The 24822-nt window shown below is 43.7% G+C and overlaps 1 protein-coding gene across 1 annotated transcript in view; it reads left to right on the top strand.

Annotated features, from left to right (window-relative positions):
• Positions 1-12648: 12648 nt before the first annotated feature.
• LOC143996274 (ATP-dependent translocase ABCB1-like) overlaps positions 12649-24822 on the top strand; it is a 34110-nt gene continuing 21936 nt past the window's right edge. The window contains exons 1-2 of the mRNA XM_077491245.1: positions 12649-12699; positions 15643-15757. Coding sequence (XP_077347371.1) covers positions 15675-15757 — 83 coding nt within the window. The 5' untranslated portion in view covers positions 12649-12699; positions 15643-15674. The remainder of the gene's footprint in view (positions 12700-15642; positions 15758-24822) is intronic.

Here is a 24822-nt window from a genome sequence, read left to right as displayed (position 1 = left end):
CTTCTTAAAAATAAATCAGCTTTGTTTGACAACTTCTGTCTTTCATGAATTCATGCTGTCTGTTGCTTAAAATGTTTTTTTCCCGATGTGTGCGCATGCGCGGGCGCTCCGTAATGGCCGCTTAAGCCAGGAGCTCCGCATCACCCCTGCTCCGCAATAGCCCGTGGCACCACAGCGTCAGCCCAAGCAGCTCCATCCCACCCCGTCCGCTTCGGTGACCCCGGCGGGAACACCCGCAGATGCCCGGTCCGGCGGCCAGACGTGATCTGGGACCGGATTTTAACAAAGCAAGAAGGAGGGGGTGTACCAAGATGGCCGCCGTCCAGAATACCTCACAGCCTCACACAGCCATGGGGGACAAGCAAACAGAACACAGGCAAGTGTTAACCCCTGCAACTTTATCATACTCACAAGTGGCCCAGGGTAGTCATCACTATCCCCAGACTCCGTCCCCAGCTTCCACGGAATCGCTGCTGAGCCGCCACATTGAAGATAATGCCCTGTCTCCATTAGGGCCCTTATCCCCGTGCCTCATGGCTACACCTCCCCCACCCATGCCTGCACAGGACTCTGTCTCTACGCAGGAAGACCTTTTTATCAAACTGTCAGCCCTCCTGGAAAGGGGTCTGGCGAACACCGCAGCACAGATCACTAATGACATGAGGTCTGATTTTGCCAACCTAGGTTCTAAAATGGAAGCAATTGAAAGCAAACTGGACATTACTGTGTCACGCACGAACCAAAATGCAGCACACATTCAAACCCTTCAGGAGCAACTGGATATGGCCCTATCTAGGATCGACGACCTCGAAAATAGGTCCAGGCGATATAATATACGGATCCGTGGCCTTCCTGAGTCCTTTTCTGATGTGTCTACAGTAGTCCAGGAACTTTTTAAGGAATTGATCCCAAATATTCCCTCACATCGACTGGAACTAGACAGGGCCCACAGAGCTCTTGGACCCCTGAGAAAAGACGGCTCCCCCAGAGACATCATAGTGAAGCCACATTTCTATGCAGTAAAGGAAGAGGTCCTAAAGCAGTCGAGACTGAGGCAACAGGTCTCCTGCCACGGTCATCAGCTCCAAATTTTCGCTGACCTGTCCCCATCAACCATTCAGAAGAGACGAGCCCTGAAACCGCTTCTCGTGGCCCTCTCTAACCAGGTGATCAAATACCGCTGGGCTTTTCCCTTCGCAGTTAAATTTACCTACCAGGAACGCACCTACTCATTTTCCAGTCTGCAGGAAGGTGAAAAGCTCCTCCTCCACCTGAAGATTATCTCCCAGAAGGCTCCCATGGAAGTGTCGGCCAACGCTGCAGCTTCAACCAAGCGTCCACAACCAACGAGCCCGGTCTCCCCCCTTTGGATATCCGGAAAGAGCAAGAAATCAAGGGATGGAAGACCCCCCTAACGAGGACTTCAGGAACCTCAAACTGGTTTTCTCTAAGTTTGGTCACTAATTCGGGACGGGTTTCCCTCTGTTGTTGTGAGCCTTGGGCTCCTACTCTACCTTGTCCCCCTACAGGACCCTTTCTGACACCTCCAGAATAGGTTCCCCCCCCCTTTTTTTTTTTTTTGACGGCCATGTTGGTTGATTTTTCTCCCCTCACAGGGGAGTTGTGGAGGAACTGTTAGCTTTACACAATCGTTATCCTCCTAGATACCCCTTCATGGCTCCTCCACATTAATAACAACCCACCGAACGGTTTCTACCTTCGAGCTGGACTGGAATGTGACAGATATATTTTGCTAGTTTTGCATCTTCTATCGCAAGTTGTTCATGTTTATTTTCTGTTTTATATGACCTTTCATATGTGGTGTCTTAGGCTTTTTTGTTTGGTTTTATAAATTCAATTTTCAGTTAGGGGCAGGGGTGACCCCCTTGCGCCTCCATCCTTCCCGCAAAGACAAGTTCTTGTATTTGCGGGACGGACAGCCGGCCCTCAGTTAGGGTGCCGGCTCCTTTGACCTTTTGGTCTATGGGGGGTAATTTCCCCCAGACTTTACAGTCTTTATTTGTCGATGTTTTCTCATATATGTTTATTTCTCTCTTTACCTTCCTCCCCTTCTTCTTTTCTCTTCGGAGCCAGCCACCAAGGCGAGCCGGGACCACGGTGCCAATATTGTACTTGTCTACCTCCTCACCTCCAGCCAGTCCTCAGGATAGGGGATCATCCTCGGGTAAGAGCAGCTTACTTACACAACTCACCATTCACAGGGTTCCATGACTGATTCAAGTAGTTCTTCGGGGGCTCTCCATATTGCCTCTCACAACACTCAGGGACTAAACTCCCCCAGAAAAAGGAGATTAGCCCTTGACCACTATCGCTCCCTCAAACTCGATATAGTTCTCCTACAAGAAACACACTTCCCAGTTCGGTACAGCCCTAAATTCCTCCATCCACACTACCCTAATTTTTTCTTAGCTAATGCGGAGAACAAGACTAAAGGGGTAGCTATCCTCTTTGCCAAGACGTGCAAGTTTGAACACTCCTTTACTTATAGCGACCCTGGGGGCAGGTTCATACTGGTCAGGGGCTTGATTGAGGGCAACATATATTCCATAATATCATATTATGCCCCCAATACAGGACAATTTAAATTTTTTCAAGACCTTCTGAAAACCTTACTCCCCCTGACGGAGGGAAAGGTGCTTTTCGGGGGAGATTCCAATGTTGCCTTTGATCAGGGCCTTGACAGATCCAAACCCCCTGGCTCTCAATTAACACGCCCCACCAAAATCAGCTTATCCATTGCGAGGTTCCTTCACAGTCACAGCTTGGTTGACATATGGAGGGAATTGAACCCTACCAAGCGCGATTTCACACACTACTCTCCACCACACCAATCCTACGCTAGGATAGACCATATATTGGTTCCACCGGAGTTGATCCCACCCACCCGAAAGGCTTCCATTATCGACGTTCCCTGGTCAGATCATTCGATAGTTAGTATTTCAATGAACAATGTTGTTATGAAAAGGACAGGGACACACTGGAGACTCAACGAATCTCTTCTGAACGACCCACTGGTCTCCAAAGAAATCGAGAGCTCCTTGAAGGAATATTTTAGACTTAATGAGGTGGGGGGGATCTCTCCGGAAACCCTTTGGGCAGCCCATAAAGCTGTGGTTAGAGGTAAAATTATAGGTATAGCCTCGCGCAACAAAAAAGCAAGACAGTTCGCCATACAAAACCTTGAAACTAAATTTAAAACCCTGAAGTCTCAGCATAAGAAACATCCCTCTCGGGCTCTGGCCGAGCAGGTTGATGCGGCCAGATTGGAACTAAACTTGGCCCTAACGGTTAGGACAGAGAAAGATATCCGCTGGAGCAGTGCAAGATTTTATCACTAGAAAGACAAAATAGGGTCTATGCTAGCGACCAAATTGACCCCTAAGTCTCGCTCTCACTTTTTCCCTAAAATTAGGGTAGCAGGGCAAACGCTTTCGGCTAACCCTGTCAAAATACTGAAGGCCTTCCAAGACTTCTATGCCAAACTTTACAGTTCAACCCAAGCAGGCGACCGTCAAGCCTGCAATGCCCTCTTCCGAGACTTGCCCATGCCTAAACTATCGGCTGACCATAGAGATGTAATGGAAGTGGAATTCTCGGCTGAGGAGATAAGGGAGGTTGTGAAATCCCTCAAAACAGGTTCGGCTCCGGGGCCTGATGGTCTTTCTGCTATATATTATAAGACATTTGTGGATCCCTTAGCACCTTATATGGCAAAATTCTTCAACTCAATCACAAAAGGTGCCCCATTAGATCCTCAGCTGAATACCGCATTCATTGCGGTTATCCCAAAGCCGAATAAGAGCCCGGAAGATGTAGAGAATTATAGGCCCATATCTCTAATAAATAATGATCTTAAGATACTTACAAAGATCCTGGCCAACCGGCTAGCATCCTTTATTGGCAGATATGTCCATAAGGACCAAGTAGGATTTATCCCTGGAAGACAAGGGCCAGATTTAACTCGCAGGGCAGTAGACATCATCTCTGTCCTTCAATCTAACTGGATAGGGGGTCCCAAACAGGAAGGTATGCTGTTGTCCATTGACCTACATAAAGCTTTTGACTCCATCGAATGGCCATATATCTTTTCGCTCATGGAACATTGGGGATTTGGCAACAGGTTTCTGGGCACCCTACATGCCCTCTACTCGAATCCGACCGCATCTATTCGATTGTTGGGCCACTACTCCCAACCACTCATCATAGCTAGAGGCACTAGGCAGGGGTGCCCTTTATCCCCTTAATCTTTGCCCTAGCTATCGAGACACTAGCCATTGCCATCCGCACGAATCCTGACATACAGGGGGTCTCGTGCGGTGCCCAAACTCATAAATGCGTTCTGTTCGCAGACGACCTACTGCTCTTCCTCACCTCACCAATCACCTCGCTGCCCATCCTCTATAAAACCCTAAAGATCTTTTCAGTGGCCTCTGGCCTCAAGGTCAATTTTGCCAAATCTCACGCCCTTAATATTTCACTCCCGGTGCAGACAGTTAGTAGCCTGCAGAACAACTTTGAATTCGCATGGAGGGACACGTCCCTTGATTATCTGGGGATCAAACTCACTCCTAAAATAGAACAACTATACTCGGCCAACTTCCCTCCCACCTACAAGAAGTTGGAGCTGGACTTACAAAATTGGGCAAAGCATGACCTTTCATGGTTGGGCAGGGTTCACTCCCTTAAAATGACTCTCCTTCCCAGGCTTCTTTATCTATTCAGAGCGATGCCAATTGCCATCAGGACTGACCACCTTAAATCCTTTCAGAGGAAGGTAACTCAGTTTATATGGGGGAAGAAGGGTCACAGATTGCCCTGTAACACGCTCTTTAGGCTTCGAAAACAAGGGGGGATGGGAGTCCCGCGGCTGCTTTGGTATTTCCAAGCGGCCAGACTTGCTCAATTATCTACTGTATATTCCAGGCTGGAAAAACCGGAATGGTTAAAAATAGAGCGACAGGCCGCCCCATTACGTACCTTAGATTTCCTGCTCTGGGTCCCCGCCAAAGAGAGGCCCCCCATTCTCTCGCCCACCCTCTCACAATCCCTCTCCCTCTGGGATAAGCTTAAAACAAACAAATCCTTAGTGTCAGACTCTCGCCTGCTCGCTCATATTTTTAATAATCGGGACTTCCCTCCAGGAACGGATATTAAGTCTTTCAAGTGGTGGTTGGACAAGGGGCTGTACCGAATCGGTCATTTCTTCGCACCCTCAGGCCCTATCTCCCTGCAATTTTGCAAAAAGCTAGAACTCCCAAATACGGAACTATTTCGATTTTCTCAGATTCAACATTACCTTCATGGGATCTGGAGGGAGAAACCGGGACCTCCGCGCTTTTCCGATTATGAAGTGTGGTGTGGTCAAGCCACTGATCAGAGAGGGGGGATCTCGGTTATATACCAAGCTCTTGCCTAGAATGGCAGTAAAACACCCTTCATGCTGGCCTGGGAAAAGGATCTTCTCATTCAATGGAAACCGGAGTCCTGGTTCTCCTCCTTCTCCAGAGCCTATAAAGGAATTAAGAATGTTTCCCTGATCGAGGCTAACATTAAAGTGATGACTAGATGGTATTTGACCCCGATTAAATTGGCCCGGATGTTTCCCTCGATCAATCCCTTATGCTTTAGAGGATGTGACATGGCAGGAACGATGGTCCACACTTGGTGGGAATGCATCCTGATCAATCAGGTAACAAATATTCAGATCCCTAGAACCCCTTCTGTGGCCCTCCTGAATGGCCCCATCCCACAAAATAGCAAGTATACTAACATCTTGATCCACTTTATGCTGCTGGGAGCCAAGATCACCATAGCCAAATCTTGGAAAAAGCCCAGAGTCTCCCTACGGGCAGTCAAACATAAGATATCTTGGATTATGACCCAGGAGAAAATGACTAGCATTTTATTAGACTATAAAGACAAATTTGAATTAGTTTGGGAACCTTGGGCCCAGCATGTGTGCATTTCCCTCATCACTGGCATATAGCATAATTTGGCTTGTTGGGCGCTCGGGTCCCAACGTCGGTTCTGTCGACTGGCTCCCCCCTTTTTTTTTCTTTCCCCTACCTTCGCTTTATCCCCTCTACTAGATGAACACCCCTTCCAGTTAGATATACTGGGCGATTCTTTAGTGTTATTAGCCCATCTGGTGTTTATCAGATCCTTCTGGCTTTCCTTAGTAGTTTTTTCTACTCTCTATTGTGTCTCTTCACCCCACTTTTCCCCTGTCTTCGTCTTCTTTCAGTCTCTTAGCATTTTAGCCTCATGATAGATTCAGAAGATAACGGTACTTTTTTTCTGACTGGTCTCAAAAGTCTAATGGCCTTTCCTCCGTAGGTCTCAATCCTGTTTCATAAACTCACTGATCCCTTGGACCCTTCTGGTTTTATATTGGGTGCGGGAGGACGTGGGGGACCTAGGTTGAGCTTGCCTAGCACAGCAAGTTCCCGTAAGGGGTGCTGGGTTGGCCCCCTGGGGCCTCTGGTCCTCCTCACCTTGGTGTCGCCAGGGACTCTTGTAGCCATACAGCATGTTCTTTTAATGTTATGTTCCCTTTTCTCATTTATATTGATCTAAGGCCCCCAGAGGTCAAGGGCTTGTTTCACTGTTCAAAATATTTGTCTCACTGAAGGCCGATCAGTCTTTGATGTCTATCTTGAGATATTGTTTGTACTTCTTACTTGATTGTATACTTTTGAAACTAATAAATACTTTGAAAGAAAATGTTTTTTTCCAGCAAGAACTCATCTATGTGGTCTTTTATTAATCTCTCCAGTATCTTCCTACCTATAGAAGTTAAACTAACGGGTCTATACTTACTTGGTAAAGACTTTGATCCCTTTTTAAATATAGACACCATGTTCGCCCTGCGCCAATCCAGTGGTACTATTCCTGTACCGTATAAATGGTCAAGTTGACAATTTATAAGATATTTCCAACACATAGCATGTACATAGCAAAAATGACACCCCAAAATACATTCTGCTACTCCTCCTAAGTATGGCGATACCACGTGTGAGACTCTTATACAGCCTGGCCACATACAGAGGCCTAACATCCAAGCAGCACCTCCAGTCATTCTAGGAGCAAAATTACACATATAATTTCATAACAACATATGTCAAGTTTGAAGGCCCTGGAGCACCAAGACAATGGAAACGCCCACAAAATTACACCATTTTGGAGAACAAATGCCCCAATGTATAATCTATGAGGCATAATGAGTCTTTTGAATGGTTCATTTTTTTCCAGAAGTTTTCGGAAAACGTGGGAAAAAATGAAACCGCATTTTTTTTTATGCAAAGTTGTCCATTTGTAAGATATTTCCAACACATAGTGTGACAGACCTAGCCGGGACACAGCCTTTTTGAGAGGACTGAATGCAAGCCTCTTGCCGACTGATTATGGGCCCTGGATTTTAAGGGGCACAGGGTGAATGAGAACCCCATTATAATCTGTGCTAGTCAGATTCAATGCTGTATATATAATGTGTGTTGCCTCATGCTGTTGGGACACACACTGTCAGATGCTAATGTCATGAACTCCAGTCACCTGTCTGTTGGCTTGTATAATGTAAATAAGTCTAGTCTGGCTTGTAATAGTATTCCACACATTGTTGTTTGGGCTAATTAACCCCGTGTTGATGTTTATGGTAATGTTTATTGAATTGTTAGTGAGCTAGGAGCCGAAAAGTCTTATCCCTCACTCAACTAGTCTGAGTGTTGATTTAGATAATTAGCTCATACTAATTAGGTTAGGTTTTAGTCTTCTACTGTATTATAAATACTTGGCATTTTGGTTCTAATAAATCAGTCCATGTTGAGCTAAGCAAGTCTTGTCTTGTTTTGTGCTTGTGAGCGGATGGAATATCTGATACCTATATTCAGACTTAGGAAGCAGTATACTGACGGAAGCACTCAATCGGAGTGTGGGATCGGTTCCGTCACATTGGTGGCAGCAGTGGGATGCTTCCTGCAGTCTGGGACATCCAAACCTCCACTGGGATCCAAGATCAGGATAGCAGACTTAAGTCACCCCAGCAGAAATATGGACCTGACATCAGAGTTGCCGGGGCTGCTGCGGATCGTCCTTTCAGCATACACAAGGACTGTGTCTGAGGATGAATACCTGGAGCTCAGGCAGCGGATTCGGGTGGAGCTCTGGATTGGAACCCTCCAGCTCGTTGGTATAAAACAGGGCAAGTGCTTTCCAACCCAAGAGCAATGGGCCAGTGACCAACGGCATTGCGGATGGCATTCCTGGGAGAGCGGCCCCAGGAGCAATGGGTGACTGAGTTGGACAGGCTGGTCCAGCAGGAGATAGAGCTGGACAATCAATATCGGGCTCTGCAATGGCACGCAGAGCAGGGATATTTAGGGGAGACAACAGAATGCTCTCTGGAGGGATATGACTTTGGAGGCCCTGGATTGCTGTGGGAGAGCCTTACAGATTGTTTTGTGTTTGGCGATGAAGGGGAACCTACCCTTGAGGACCTGCGAGAATATAGAGAGGCTATGCTCGGTCTTGCAGGGGTCTCAGAGCTTAAACCTGTTCTGGACCATTTGTTAAGGAAGGAACAGCATCTGGAAAGGGCATACAGGAAACTGCTAGAACACGTTCAGCAGCATGCCAGAGAATCGGCAGTGGAAACTCCGGAGATTGTCGTCCCCAAACCTGAAGTTCTGACAACAGGGCAGAGTTCTGCTAACTTCTGCCCAGCACCAACAGTGGCTTTGGCCTTCTTGAGAGAAGAGATAGTCGGCCTTTCTCTCACAACACTGACAGGGACATGTGATTTTCTGCCAGCAGCATCTATGGAGTTGCAACAAACTTCTCCAGCCGAAGATCTGGTAACTGAACAGAGGGTCCAAGACCTCTGTTCCACACTTTTAGCAATTCTAGAGACTGGGGATTTAATAGATGTTTCTGTAGAGGAGGAACCACCTAGCAAACCCCCAGGAGAAGTGCTGGCAACCAGACAGAGGGTCCAAGATCTCTGCCACACACCTGCAGCAATTCTGGAGGCCGAGGGTGAGGAGGTGGCAGTCTATCATGAGCTGAAGATCAGGATCCAAGGAGAGAATGCAGTCGTCACCTCACAACTGCAGCTTGATCTGGTGTCAGTGGATGGGCCTGTGGTCTCCACTAACAGAACACCAGCAGAAGTGCTAGCAACCGGGCAGAGTGCTACCAACCTCTGCCCAGCACCAACAACAACTGCGGAGTTCCAGGGAGCTGGGGGAGTCAGCCTCTCTCCCCACAGTTAGCTGGAGCAGATGATGTAGAGAAGCTCCTATACCCCGCTCAACTGCTGGCAACGGAACAGAGCGCTGCTGGCCTCTGCCCACAACAAACAGAGGACAGATTTCCTGTAAATGTGGATGGGACTTCAGTCTCCACCTGTATACCCCAGGGATTCTGGGCAGTTGGCCCAGATGCCCAACAGCATGGTGGACTGAGCCGAATCCACCTTGTCTTCTCTCCAGTGGCTGAAAGGACTCCAGGGAGAAGGGGCGGTCCACACCTCTCCCCAGCATCAGGCATGTTCTCTGAGAGAGGCAGAGGTTGGCTGGGTGAGGAATACTCTGTTTGAGACAATTTGTTTGGTGTACTGTGTGGATACCAGCATTAGAGGACTGGAACCCCTGTCTAACTTCGGAGTCAACACGTCTGTGGTCTCCTCCTGTGTTAGTCTCCTGCCTAAAGGGGAGATGTGTGACAGACCTAGCCGGGACACAGGCTTTTTGAGAGGACTGAATGCGAGCCTCTTGCCGACTGATTATGGGCCCTGGATTTTAAGGGGCACAGGGTGAATGAGAACCCCATTATAATCTGTGCTAGTCAGATTCAATGCTGTATATATGTATATATAATGTGTGCTGCCTCATGCTGTTGGGACACACACTGTCAGATGCTAATGTCATGAACTCCAGCCACCTGTCTGTTGGCTTGTATAATGTAAATGAGTCTAGTCTGGCTTGTAATAATATTACACACATTATTGTTTGGGCTAATTAACCCTGTATTGATGTTTATGGTAATGTTTATTGAATTGTTAGTGAGCTAGGAGCCGAAAAGTCTTATCCCTCAATCAACTAGTCTGAGTGTTGATTTAGATAATTAGCTCATGCTAATTAGGTTTTAGTCTTCTACTATATTATAAATACTTGGCCTTTTGGTTCTAATAAATCAGTCCATGTTGAGCAGCTAAGCATGTCTCGTCTTGTTTTGTGCTAGTGAGCGGTTGGAATATCTGATATCTATATTCAAACTTAGGAAGCGGTATACTGACAGAAGCACTCAATTGGAGTGTGGGATCGGTTCCGTCACACATAGCATGTACATAGAAAAAATGACACCCCAAAATACATTCTGCTACTCCTCCTGAGTTTAATGATACCACATGTGTGATACTTTTACACAGCCCGGGCCACATACAGAGGCCCAACATCCAAATAGCACCTCCAGTCATTCTAGGAGCATAAATTACACGTATAATTTCCTGACTACCGATCACATTTTTGATGGCCCTTCATATTTCTAACACATAACATGTACATACCAAATAACAAAAGATTACCTGTGGCTTTAGTAGTGCAGTGGTCCACAGAGGACAGCATCGGCCCAGGAAACAGGCAGGGATGTGGTCAGTGACAGCAAAAGCAACCGTCCAGGCAGCAGGCAGGAATACTGTCCATAGTTAGTACAGGCAGAGATACTGTCAGCACAGGCAAAGCATTGGTCCAGGTAGCAGGCAGAGATGTCCAGGCAGAAATACTGTCCATAGTCAGTAGAGGCAGCAGGCCGAGAGATGGTCAACACAGGGAACAGTTCTGGGAACACAGAAAACCAAAAACTGATTTTCTCTACTCAGAACAGTATTCTGAAGCCCCTCACATATGTGAGACCCCTGTGTACTGAAGAATAAGGGAAAAAGATCAGTCCAAATGGCAGGAAAAAACATGGTCGATTTAACAGGCCGAGGTTTGTACACGTGGAAGTCAGAAATGTGGTTAAAACGGCAGGCAAAGGCATCGTAGGTAAACAGGCCGAGGTTGGTGCACATGGAAGTCAGAAATGTGGTTAAAGACATTGTCGGTAAACAGGCCAGGGTCAGTTAACGTGGAAGGTAGAAACATGGTGGCAGGCAAATGATCCACACAGGTAATTGAATTGGGGAAATGGCAGTCTGTTACTAATAAGGGGAACTAATATCTGATGTATGTGTGATCATTTTTGAAGCAATCAGCGATACACAGGCCAGGTTGGGAGGGACATTGGGGACAATAATAACTTGTATCTCTTCCAGCTCCTCCACTTGAGCATAAACGACATTTCTTTTGACATCTTCTTCTGGATTCTGTGGGGGGAATGTTATTTGGAAAATGTTGCTCATAAAGTTGACTCACACTATCAGAGTGAATGCTTCCTGGAGCGGGTCCTTGCTGGTAAATAAGGGCAGTGACAATGTTTTCAATATATTTGAGGTAGGTGATGGGTTGGTTTTCAGGTGATTTTTGATAGCAGACAAATTAATTGAACATGGCCATATGAAACAGATGAAATGCAACTTTTTTTTTTATACCAATAAGATCACTTGCGGGTTGACAAATATGGTTGTAGCATCTGATCATTTAAATCCACCCCCCCCCCCCCCATATACCGATTGTAGTCATGGACACATTCAGGCTTTACTACGGGGCCACATCTTCTCTGAACCTCCACCAAGGTGTCATTGTGAATGGTAGTCATCATGTGAACATCCTTCTTGTCCTGCCACTTCATGGCCAACACCTCCTCATTCCTCATGAATGCGGCTTCCCCCTTTTGTAGCCTTTTTGATAGTAAATTCTGTGGGAAGCTCTTCCTATTTTTTCGGAAGGTACCGCAGACCAGGGTTTTTTTCACGATACAAGTGACGGAAAAGGGGCAAGCTGTTGTAGTAATTATCTAACTACAGTACCTCACAAAAGTGAGTACACCCCTCACATTTTTGTAAATATTTTATTATATCTTTTCATGTGACAACACTGAAGAAATTACACTTTGTTACAATATAAAATAGTGAGTGTACAGCTTGTATAATCGTGTTTGAGTTATTTTGAGGGAACAGCAAATTTACACTGTTATAGAAGCTGTACACTCACTACTTTACATTGTAGCAAAGTGTAATTTCTTCAGTGTTGTCACATGAAAAGATTTAATAAAATATTTACAAAAATGTGAGGGGTGTACTCACTTTTGTAAGATATTGTACATACATTGGACAAATATGAAACTGCTTCATTTTCAAAAAGTATTTGCTTATTTCTCCTTTTTTATTAGTTCCTCTTTTTAGATTCAGTCAGCAGATTATATAATGCTTGAACTGTGTGATCATAAAGCAGATGGTTATCTTATCCTTCTGATAAAGCAGATCTCAGTAAAGCTGTATAGATGTTCACTTTCTGAGACGCACGTGTTCTATTCAATCTTGAAGCATGGGTAATGACATCACACTGTAGGCATGTAGCCAGTTATTGCTGCATGCTTGCGTAAGACCAACCTTTACTCCCAGCCTCTTTAATGATTACATTTTATGACATGTAGATGAGTCATAAGCTCTGGTACTTTCACATAAAAGAAACAGGACAATTAATTCCTAGTTATTCCACAGACAAAAAGAACTGCTACACACAGGTCAGTAGATAACACTTTCTATGAATTCTGAGATGAATTTAGGCATGCTATCTTTCACATTTCTGTGCCTTAAATATCAGATGCAATAGGCTCTTTAAATAAGTAAACAGATATGAATTACATTACATTTGACAGAACACTGTTCATTTGCAGTAATTTAATTAACAAGTTAAATCACAGTGTTTGAACTTGAGACTAAAAATACAAGGCTCCAGTCAGATCAGATGTATTCCTATAGTTTATGTGACACCTTAAAGGAGGACTCCAGTCTAAGCTGAAGGAAGAAGTAGAACTTCTGTCAGGTTTTTAGTGCTGTCTGTGATCCTGCATATAGATCCATTCTCACTGTTTTCTAGACATGTGCGCCGTCAATAAATTTGTTTCGTTCCGTTTTGCATTAGCTGTTAATTCGTAATTTGTGTCCGAAATTCCATTTGGAGTCGTACGAAATATGAATTTTCGTCAATTTACGAACGTTCGTTATGATGAATTTAAAAAGCAAAAAATACCTTTCTCAATATGGCAGTCGTCGATTCATTATGCTCATTATGAGGGGCTCCCACCTTCCCTGTGCTGTGCTGACTTCCTCCTGAGGCTGTACCCCTGCTGTGCTCATTATGAGGGGCTCCCACCATCCCTGTGCTGAGTTCCCGGGTCTGTGCACCCGCTGTGCCCATTATGAGGGGTTCCCACCATCCCTGTGCTGAGTTCCCAGGTCTCAGTGTACACTCGATGTGCCCATTATGAGGGGTCCCCACCATCCCTGTGCTGAGTTCCCAGGTCTGTGCACCCGCTGTGCCCATTATGAGGGGTTCCCACCATCCCTGTGCTGAGTTCCCAGGTCTCAGTGTACACTCGATGTGCCCATTATGAGGGGTCCCCACCATCCCTGTGCTGAGTTCCCAGGTCTTTACACCCGCTGTGCCCATTATGAGGGGTTCCCACCATCCCTTTGCTGAGTTCCTGGGTGTTTACACCCACTGTGTCCATTATGATGGGTTTCTACCATCCCTGTGCTGAGTTCACGGGTCTGTACACCCGCTGTGCCCATTATGAGGGGTTCTCACCATCCCTGTGCTGAGTTCCTGGGCCTGTACACCCACTGTGCCCATTATGAGGGGTTTCCACCATCCCTGTGCTGAGTTCCCGGGTCTGTACACCCATTGTGTCCATTACAAGGGGTTTCTACCATCCTTGTGCTGTGCTGACTTTCTGGGTTTTTAACTTCCTCATAACAAATAATAATTATTATGACAATAATAAAACAATATTAATGAACATTCTTATTTTTTCCGATTCTGAATCTCCCATTGGCTACCAGTACCAGTCTCCCACTCCCATATTAAAAAAGGTAATTTTCCTAACCCTCACGCAGCAGAAGAAAACCTCTGATTGGTCAACAAAACACCAGTCACGTTTCCATTGTAATTTGGATCCGAAATTTATCAACGAAATTTTGTATTTCGTATACAATTCGGAAACATAGATATTCGTATTTCAGATGCTTCTGAATTACAAATTTTTGATTCATACGAAACGAACCGCACATGTCTACTGTTTGCTGTCAGGACAGAAAGTGAGGGGAATCTCAAACACGATTGTTGTTTTAATAACAGGAGTAGAGAAAAATCTTCTAGTAGGGACATGGGGATCGGTGACAGCTGTCAGAGGTGGGGGAGATTGTTTCTTGTCATCTCTCTAGGAATGAAGTGAGGGGAAAACTCCCCAATGGGGACAGAGATTCTAACTTTATTCAAAATAAAATAAAAGGTTTTGTCTGGAGTTTCACTTAAATCACAAGTAATATTATTTTTTTCTTGATAGAGGATCTTATAAATAAATGTTTAACTATTGAGATTATTCTGTCAATGGATATATCCATAGTCCAAAAATGGAATGGAACCCCCGATGTTTTTGATGCTGTACTGGCATACCTTTATTTATCCAAGGAAAAGCTATGAATATATAATTTTGTATCCAGTCTATAATAAATTAACCATAAAAAAAATCACATAATATATATCATATAAATTATATAAAATATATCATTTTATTAAATAATCTACATTAAATCAACTCTTTAACATAATGTTTTTATAAGATTAGCTCTTTTTTAGAGTACATAGGCACATTTTAGTTTAAAGCATGACTGGAATTGGGCAATACTTTTTTTTCCACGGTTGTTGTTTTGATGAAATCTCATATTGAAAATGAAAATAAGTTATCACTTACCTAATTATTACTCAGATATAGATAAGTGACCTATTTAGTTTAATAAAGAATGCAGTTTTTAGGAAATACATCTTAAATTACAGAACTAGTAAACAGGGGGAAACTTTAGTAAGCCCTAATTATCATTTTATGACTACCTTTAAACCAACCATAGACTTGCATATGTCTCACTGAAATTGGGCCTGCCTGTCATTGATTCCATTGCTATGCTACAAGAACCAGTCATATCCCCCCCCCCCCCCCCCTCTTCCTGTACCAGTGGTTACTAAAGGTTAAATGGAAATGCTCATTGTGACCCATATGAAATCCTTAAGGTGGCCATACTGTACATGTAATTGTTTTGTGATTGCTTTAGGTATGAACGACTGCAAACAAGCAATCAATCGTAGATTAAAATATGATTACTAGATTGAATTGAGGGTGAGGGTATTTGGCTTGTGATTTTTTGAATTCAATGTGCTTGTATTAAATGGTCATATGGATACTTGTGTGGCTACCATTGCATAGCTCAATTGTCACCTGATGGTTGCAAAAGATGCTTAAATTTGGGGCATCATTTGCAAAGTTCAGGCTATATATAGGCACAGCTGCTGTATAACCATCTGTGACCACCAAGTCACCTGTAACAAGCTCTCAGGTCAGTATTTTGAAAAAATAATGTAATGTTATTACTATTTTATGATTTCTTGCATGTTGTTCTTCATTTAACAGCTGCTTTTAAACTGGGTGACATAAATAAAGGGATGAATGACCTTACGGAAAATGGTTTAGGGCTCAATAAGCTTCAGCCTACAGCAGAAAATGATGGGATTCAGGAGGATCTCAAGTATGTATCAACAACAAAAAAAAGTTATTGTTTTTTTATTTTGTCAAACTATGTCTTACTTCACTGCAAAATACCCCCTGCATTTTCACAAAAAATCTGAAAAAGTGTATCTATTTGTAAAGACACCTTAATTGATGGAGACTCCAACTTCAAATATTTTAGTTTGTTAACAGAAGGCTCTAACCAGGGGTTTTGGAGTCACATATTATGAAATTAGCGTTTTTTTGTGTAATATTGAACTGTGGAAATTTTTGAAAAAAGGCAAGTAGAAGGAAAAGGACTAGTCACCAATAATGCGTGTGGTCAACCTGAAGGTGATCTTTTCCCTTTTACTTGTATTGCCATGTTCTACACTGTGTCTCTTTGTGGAAGTGGCCATCTTGGTAGAAGTAGGGCTTTGTTTCTTCATAATCTGATGACTGGTAGATAAATATTTTAAAAGAAGGAGACAGAGAATGCACAGATCTACAAACAGAATGTAGAAGAAGCAGGGAGATCCTTGCACTGCAGGTTCTCATGTACAGCTTCCTCTTCAGCAAGGAAAACTGTCAGCAGCACACTAGTGGCATCACCAAATCTCATGCCAGATCTCTCGAGACTAGCTGTTAGCTATAGCAGTGCTATAGATCTCACACTTCAGATGTACAGCTATAAAGGCTCAAGACAGGAAATGCACTGCGATTTTTTCAGAAGTAATTAACCACACGGCGCCCCACGCTATAGCCAAAAGATGGCTACACCATGGGCTTAAAATGCCGTAAGGGCATCCGTGAATGTCCTCCCGTGCTTGCGCTGCTCGCCCACTCTGTAATCGCCACCCGCCCACTCTGCTGATCACAGATCAGAGTAAAGGGTCAATCACGGTCGTTTCCCATGTGATCAGCTGTCAGCCAATGTCAGCTGATCACATGATGTAAACAGAAGCCAGATATTGGCTTTTTTTTATCCCTCACACTGACTGACAGAGTTAGGAGAAAAGAATGAAGCCAATTACCGGCTTCTGTAAAATGGACATCGGTCCCACACAGTGCCCACCAGTGCTGCTAATTAGTGCCCACCAGTGCTGCTAACCAGTGCCACCTACCAGCATAAAAGAAGATACCCCCTATATGGGACTTTGAAAGGCCACCAACACAAATATTGATGTAGAAAAAAATTGTATTACAATAATAACAGATCCAACAAGTGATCAAATATAAAAAGACGTATAACGTCTAAAAATGTATGCATACAACATAACAAAAAACTAAAATCAAAATGATAACATTTGATATAAATTTTAGATTCTTCACATGACCGCAGTCTCCATCCAGCATTGATGAGAGAGTGTAAGTACACCCTGTGTGCCGGGCAGAGTAGGCCCTGCCCACATACATGTTTGTCCCAGATCACTGGCATTAAAGCGACAGACAGCCAAGAAACTAGGAAAATGTTATCAATGGCAGATCTTTATGACCAACTTTATTTTAGCCTGGATGGCCATAGGCAAGTTTCCAGTTATAAATTGTGTAAAGATCCAGGGCTAATGGGGGAAATCAAACCCTTACTGAGAACATGTTAGTTAAATATAAACCCATGACTTCGTCTAATGATTAAAATCTTACTTTTTCATATAGGGTTATAAAATATATTACAATTGTTCTGAAAAACAAAAAGCAGTGAAAAAAAATTATGAGATTATAGATGATTCTCTGGTGCTGTACTGGAACAAATTCACTGAACATACTTTTTCCCATTCCTATTTATTTTAGAAATAAACACATAATTGTGTTTAATATTCTTGATTGCCCTTAAAGAAACCCTGAGCCATTAGATATTACTTGGCCTCTGAATATTATCATTATATAAACTTTCCAGCAGCAACCTCAGATGTGTGCTCTTACCTGTATAGCACCACCTTCTCAATGTGCCTGAAGATACTATTTGTATGCCAAATTTCTGGAAGGTGATGTTTACTCAGAGCTAGGTATCGAAAAGCATTTTCTGATGCTGAATCTTCCCTGGTTTGATTTCATTGATAGATAGATCCACTTTGATTGGCAGTAGAAATTGGCTGGTCATTCCCTGCGGCTGTTCTTGTTCTCACTGATGAAAAACTGTCCTTTCACAGGCCTATTTTTATGAAGCTCTTGTTAAGAAATAAGAGACGACAGTTGATACAGCAGTGAAAATTGTTCAGCAGTAAAGTTTTTCTAATGAGGGAAAATTAGACAAAATGTGCTAGAGATAAAGAGTACGGGCAGCAGTTTTACCACAGATTATACAATACTGTAAAGTAAAATTGGCCAACAGCAGGACAATTTTGATAAATAAGACTAGCAGGACAGCCATCAGAAATTTTGGGACCCTATACAAAGCTTTAGGCCTAGCACCCCCTTCCCCCGCGCTAGTTTTAGCGGCACTTTACTGTCAATTTAGCTGCACTTTTCAGGCCGCTAGCGGGGTGCTTTTAACCCCAGCTAGCTGCCAAAAAAGGGTTAAAATGGCTTTACAGGCATTTCGGATCAGCTTAGGAGCGTTGTATTCACCGCTCCCGCACCACCCCAAAAATGCTGCTTGCAGGATTTTTTTTTTCCTGTCCTGCAAGCACACTGCTCCATTGTGAAAGCACTCAGGCTTTCAAACTGGGGCTGCAGAGAAGGTAGTTTACAGGTGCTATTTTTAGCACAAAAAACGCCTTTAAAACAACTCACTGTGAAAGTAGCCTAACAGGACAGACTCTATAATTAGCAGACCCACATGAAAAGTTACCTGGGGGGGATACATAAATTGTGAGATCAAAGTAGTTCAGACACTACCTGTAAGACCCCTTTCACACTGAGGCGCTTTGCAGGCGCTATAACACTAAAAATAGCGCCTGCAAAGCGCCCTGAAAGAGCCGCTGCTGTCTCTCCAATGTGAAAGCCCAGAGTGCTTTCACACTGGAGCGGTGCGCTAGCAGGACAGAAAAAAAGTCCTGCCAGCAGCATCTTTGCAGTGCATTAGGAATGGTGAATACACCTCTCCTAAAGTGCCCCTGCCCAATGAAATTAATGGGCAGTGCAGCCGAACCGTCGGCAAATTGATGCTTCAGCGGCGCTTTGCGGTTGGTTTAAACCCTTTCTTGGCCGCTAGCAGGGGTTAAAAGCACCCCGCTAGCGGCCTGAATAGTGCCGCAAAATTGACGGTAAAGCGCCGCTAAAAATATCGGCGCTTTACCACTAACGCACCCACCGCCCCAGTGTGAAAGGGGCCTAACATTAACATTCCACTTTGTACATGTGTGTACAGACACAGCTACTCACCAGCATCTGTAGAAGGGAGGAGCCAGGACATCGATGCCGAAAGGGTTAGAAAGGAGCCCTGTCATTGCATGTTGATGACTTGAGGGGCGTGTCAGGGAGAGCTCTTCCTGCCAATCACCTCTGATCCCTCCTCAGCACTCTGCTCCCCATCTCCTCCATCTGCTGCAGGGATGAGCTTCGTGAAATGTAAGCAGCAATCTCTGTCTTCTCCTCCTGCCGCTCGATCTCCTAAATGTCTGTAGACTGCAGCTCTACCACTTGTGATGTGAAGGAAATCAGGCACTGGGGGGAGTTGCAGGAAGAGAACATCAGATGAGACCAGCAGGAGCCCCCCCCCCCTTTCAGTGCTCTTCCTGTGAGACCTTCCATATTTTCGGTCACTCTGCCACACTTCCTAGTTACTGGGGCAATGCCAGGCTCACTCCTCACAGGCGCCGCAGATTAGAAGCCTCTGGATGCACTTCTGCTGCGATTGGTGGAGGGGGAGCTAGGTGGAAACTTTTACACCCACCTCCCCCTCCACCAATCCCAGCAGAGGGCATCTTAAGGCCCCTAATCGGCGACGCTGTGAGGAGTGAGCTTGGCATTACCCCGGCAGCTAGGAAGTATGACAGAGTGACTGAAAGTGGCTGTCAGGCAGCGGGTGGAAATACCTTGGGGGCCCGAGTCTCTCGGGACATCCGGGCCCCTTGGGATGACCGGGCCCCTTACATGAGTGTGGGCTGTACCCCCCTGATGGCGGCCCTGAAGGCTAGGCCCAAATTTACTAGAGACGAAGAGAAAATAATGTAGCAGGTTGAATATTGGTAAATGAATTTGCTGGACATAAGGGAGTTTTATTCCACTCTGTACAGAGCAGTGGACACCTGACAGACTTCTGTCTGGTAAAAGTTCAAGTGTGTGTAAATTACAGCTTAAACAGTGCATATATCTTTACAGTATACATTGCGTCACAGGCGAATATTTCCGTTATACAAACATTTAACCTTTTAAAACAGCCAACCTACTCTTCATTCATAAAGCAATTTTTGTAAAGCTTATATTTTGTACTCTTGCAAAAGTTTGCAGGTAGCTTTTGCAGTTACCTTATCTATCTTGTTAATCAGCTAACATACCATAGCTCAGGAAGAAAAGCTTACAGATGTCTCAGATGGGAGGGGGGAGTAAGTGAGTGAGTTCAGTGTCTGACAGCAGCTTGTCACAAATGTTCTCAACATAAAATCTACAGAAATGAATCCTAGCTGAAACTCTAAATCAGTCTCACCACACACCTAACTATGGCTACATAATCTGACCTTCGTTGCCACTTCACAGTGACAGAGGTGTTTAGTATAAGAATTAAGATACTGCATAAGACACAGTAGTATAAAATTGCCCAGTAGCAGGACAGTTTCAGTCAGGGATAATGGGCCTATCTGGTGTATTCCTAACTTACTGTATATGTCAAATGGTGTTGTTTTTTTCCCAAGTGATGCATTCATGTGTTGCAAGAAGAAAGCAGGTCTAAGAACAGATTGTCAGTAACAAGTGAATGCTCCATTTTAGGGTCGGTTCACACTGGGACGACTTGTCAGGCGACTACTTGTCAGGCGCCTGACAAGTAGCGTCCCATTCTGTACAATGGAACCATTCTAATCAGAGCGTCACAAGTCGCTCCAACTTAGAAAAAGGTTCCTGTATGACTTTGGGGGCAACTTGAGGCGACTCGCATTGACTTCTATAGAGAAGTCATTTTGCAAGTTGCCGCAGCGGTCGTGTCCAGGTCGCCTAAGGCAGTCGTGCTGCAAGTCGTGCTGCCTCAGTGTGAACTGACTCTTAAGCACTCCATATTTTACCCCAGCACTGCGAGGATTAAATGCTTGTGAAGTGTAGGAATAGATAAATATATATAATACCTAATTCCTGGCTCTGGCAGGCTTCAAACAGTCACCTCTTCTCTTTGACACTGGGTTGTGGGAGGGCCTCCATTGTTCTCACGTATAATGCGGGACTACTAATAAGGTAGATATCAAACCTTATACCCCTAGACTTAGCAAGCATTTAACCCTTGCAGAGTCTGTGTGGGGGGCTTCAAGAGTGTAATTTCAAAGCTCAAATTTTATAAAAGTGTTTACCTTAAAATAAAAACACCAAATAAATGACAATCTCAAAATACTACCCCTGAAAGCCTTGCAGCAAAAAGTAATTTGCTGACCTGAAAGGGATAGTTCACCTTTACCACAAAACTGCCTATGCAGATAAGGGGCATCTGTAGATAAAAACAAACTGTGCAGCTCTGACTAAAGTTGAATAAAGCCCTTCTATAGGTGTAGGCCATTTACATACCTTATGAAGTTTGACTGGAATACTCCCAGGACATTGCTAAGTACTCCCAGGACATTGCTAAGTAAGGCCTAGTCATCACTGCTCACCTCCACCATCACAAGAGTGAGCTCTCAAATGCAGAGCTCAGAGCTACTGTATCAGGGGAGAGAGAGAGAGAGTATATGGGGGGGTTTGAATCAGAGAAAAAGCTCACTCCTGTGATAGTGGAGGTGAGCAGTGGCAACTAGGCCTCACTTAGCAACGTCCTGGGAGTATTCCAGTCAGCCTTTATAAGGTATGTATGGCCCACACCTATAGAAACTTGTATTATTTATCTCTAGTCTGAGCTGCACAGTTTGTTTTAATCTACAAACATCCCTTACCTGCATAGGCATTTTTTTTTGTAAAGATGAACTATCCTTCTAAATGATCCATAAAATAAAATGAAAGACAATGAAGACCCCAATAATAACATACAGTTACTTAATCAACCCCAGTCTTTACTTATGCAGTTTATCAGCTGTCCCTCCAACAATCTTCCAATCACTGGCACTATGACTGTTCTTTGCCCCCCCCCCCCCCCCCCTTTTTACATTTTACAGTGAGAAGGCTGGCTTAACCAAAATCCCCTTGGTCTTTATAAGCCTGCAAGACATAGTTCCAAGTCTATGCAATGCATTATGGTTTACAAAAAACTTCTCCCAGTCGGAATTTCCGACGGAAAATGTCGGAAATGGAAAATGATCGGAAAATGATTGGACTGTGTTGTCGGAAATTCCGATCGTGTGTGGGCTCCATCTGTGTTTTTCCATTGGAATTTCCAACACACAAAGTTTGAGATCTGGATCTAAAATTTTCCAAAAACAAAATCCGATCGTTTAAATTCCGATCGTGTGTAGACAATTCCGATGCACAAAGTGCCACGCATGCTCAGAATAAATTACGAGAGGAAAGCTATTGGCTACTGCCCTCTTTAAAGTCCCGTTGTATGTGTTGTATGTCACCTCGTTCTGAACAATCGGAGTTTGGGCCAAAATCCGTTGGAAAAAATCAGACGGATTTTGTCGTCGGAATGTAGGACCGTGTGTACAGGGCATTACAGTAGCTTAATGGTTAGCACGTCTGCCTTGCAGCAGCACTTTGAATCCCAGTCAAGGCACTGACTGCATGAAGTTTGCACGTTCTCCCTATTCTTATGTGTGTTTCCTCCATGTATTCTGAATTCCTCCTACACTCCAAAGAGATGCTGGTAAGTTAACTGGCTCCAGGACTGAAACTATGGAGGGGAGGGGGCATTGAGAGGGGTACCACCAGCCAAACCCCCCAGCTGCTGACTGCATCTATACTGTGTAACCAGCAGCCATCAGAGATCTGGAGCTGGGGGAGCGGCAGGGGGAGAAGATCAGATGAGACATCCCTTCCTGACAGCTGTCAAGTAACCAGAGGACGCTTCCATAGCACCTGCTGGTTTTATTATTATTATACACGATTTATATAGCACCAACAGTTTACGCAGAGCTTTACAATGTAAAGGGGGGACAACACAATTACAGTACAGTTACAAAAGGTACAGGAGAGCCATGCTCATAGAGCTTACATTCTAAAGGGTGGGGGTGGTACAAAAGGTTATAGCTGCAGAGAATGATTTGATGGGGGTTACATAGGTACATAGTAAAGATGCAAACGGCAGCTGCGGGGTTCGGCTCCCACTGAGTTCAAACTCTAGCAGGCAGGGGTTAACTGGTATGTAACCCAACTACAAAAAAAATCTGATGAGAGCTCCGCTAACCCCACCCAACAGTCTATTCATAATACATTGAGTCAGTGATTGGTACTGATTCCGAATCTGTCCTTAGTCCCTTTCGCTGTCTCAAAAGTGAGACATCAGGGGTCTGCTTTGACCCCTAATATTTCACCAAAGCCCCCTAAAAATAATAAAAATAAAATTGAAAAAATAAATAAATAAATATAAATGGGAAAAAATAATAATACAATAAAACCAAAAAAATCAAACACTACTAACACCTGTGGTGGAACTTCCAGGGTTACAAAGGTCAAACTTGCAACTGAGCTCTGGTGTTCCGCCACTGTGGGGGGACCCCAAGGCAACAGGCAGATGGCCTGCTGTGGGACAAAAAAAGGGTACCATGATGAGAGCAAAGGCCCCCGGGATCAGTGGGAAGGGCCCCGGTCGGGCCCTGCATGGTTTCTTGTAGACATGTGCAATTCATTTTGTTCCAAATTCGTTTTTTGATAAAATTTGACCATTTCATTAATTCAGAAATATTCAAATTAACGAAAACCCATTTAACAAATTTTCCCGAAAATTTTTAAATCCGAAAATAAGAATGAAAATTCGAAAATAAGAACGAAAATCCGAAAATTCTAAAAGAGGAAAAATTGAAAATTCGATATAATAAAAAATGCAACGTAACAAATGAAATGTAATAAATAATAACAATAAAACTTTTTATTATTATTATTATTATTATTATTATTATTATTATTAATAATAATTTGTTAAGTTCCATTTGTTTAGATGGGGCATTCATTATTACTGATAATTCGTAACTTCGGATAAATTCGTATTTGTTATGTTCACTTACAATCAAATTTGAAAGGAAATTCCAATGCCTATAATTTAATAGTTAGTTATTATTAGTCAGTTAGTTATTATTTCAGATTTTCACATTTTCAGATTTTCGTTCTTTTGAATTTTTGGATTTTCATTCTTATTTTCGGATTTTCGAATTTCCGAATTTCCAAATTATTTAATTTCCAAATTCTGGATTTTCACATTTCAGATTCTTCCTAATTATCTAAATAAAGAATAACGAATCTAAAGGAATGGAAAATAACGAATTCAAATTTTTATGAGTTTACACATTTATTCGAAATAACAAATTTCAATTATAACGAATGACCCGAAAAATTAAATAACAAATGGAGCGCAAACAAACACATTTTTCAGCAGTGCACATGTCTAGTTTCTTGCACTGAGGCCCTGAAGGTTCTAGTTATGCCTCTGAACAATGGCAAATATTCACCACAATAAAACCACATGGATGTGCCACACTTTCTTTTTCTTGCTCAGGAGGGTCTAACTTATGATCTTACACACAGGCCAGATGGCTTTCTACATCACTAGCACCCCATATTTTACTGTGGGATAGAATGCTACATGTTTCAGTGTGGTGTGCTGCATCTCACACCCTTCTCTCCCAAACAATCCCTCCTCCTTTGGTTGGTGTCGGGAGAGGGATGTGGGTGCAGTATGGTATGTTCTCCCTGGGCACTGAATAACCTTGACTGATTGTCCCCTTTTCAAACTGGCCCTTTGTTTGTGTGTGCATATGAGATAGAGAACTAAAAAGCTTTCTGAGGGCAGGGACTGCCCTTGCCAGGACTATGAGTCTCAAACCTGCAGGATTCACCTTCAACCCAGAAGTATTAGAAAACTTAAACTTTATCCCTAGT

The sequence above is a fragment of the Lithobates pipiens genome, unplaced genomic scaffold (genome assembly GCF_037356315.1).
Source record: "Lithobates pipiens isolate NorthernLeopardFrog02 unplaced genomic scaffold, aLitPip1_a1.2 Scaffold_19, whole genome shotgun sequence".
In the NCBI taxonomy this organism is placed as follows: Eukaryota; Metazoa; Chordata; class Amphibia; order Anura; family Ranidae; genus Lithobates; species Lithobates pipiens.
The sequence above is the reverse complement of the archived record's forward strand: the minus strand, read 5'-3'. Positions and strand labels throughout refer to the sequence as shown.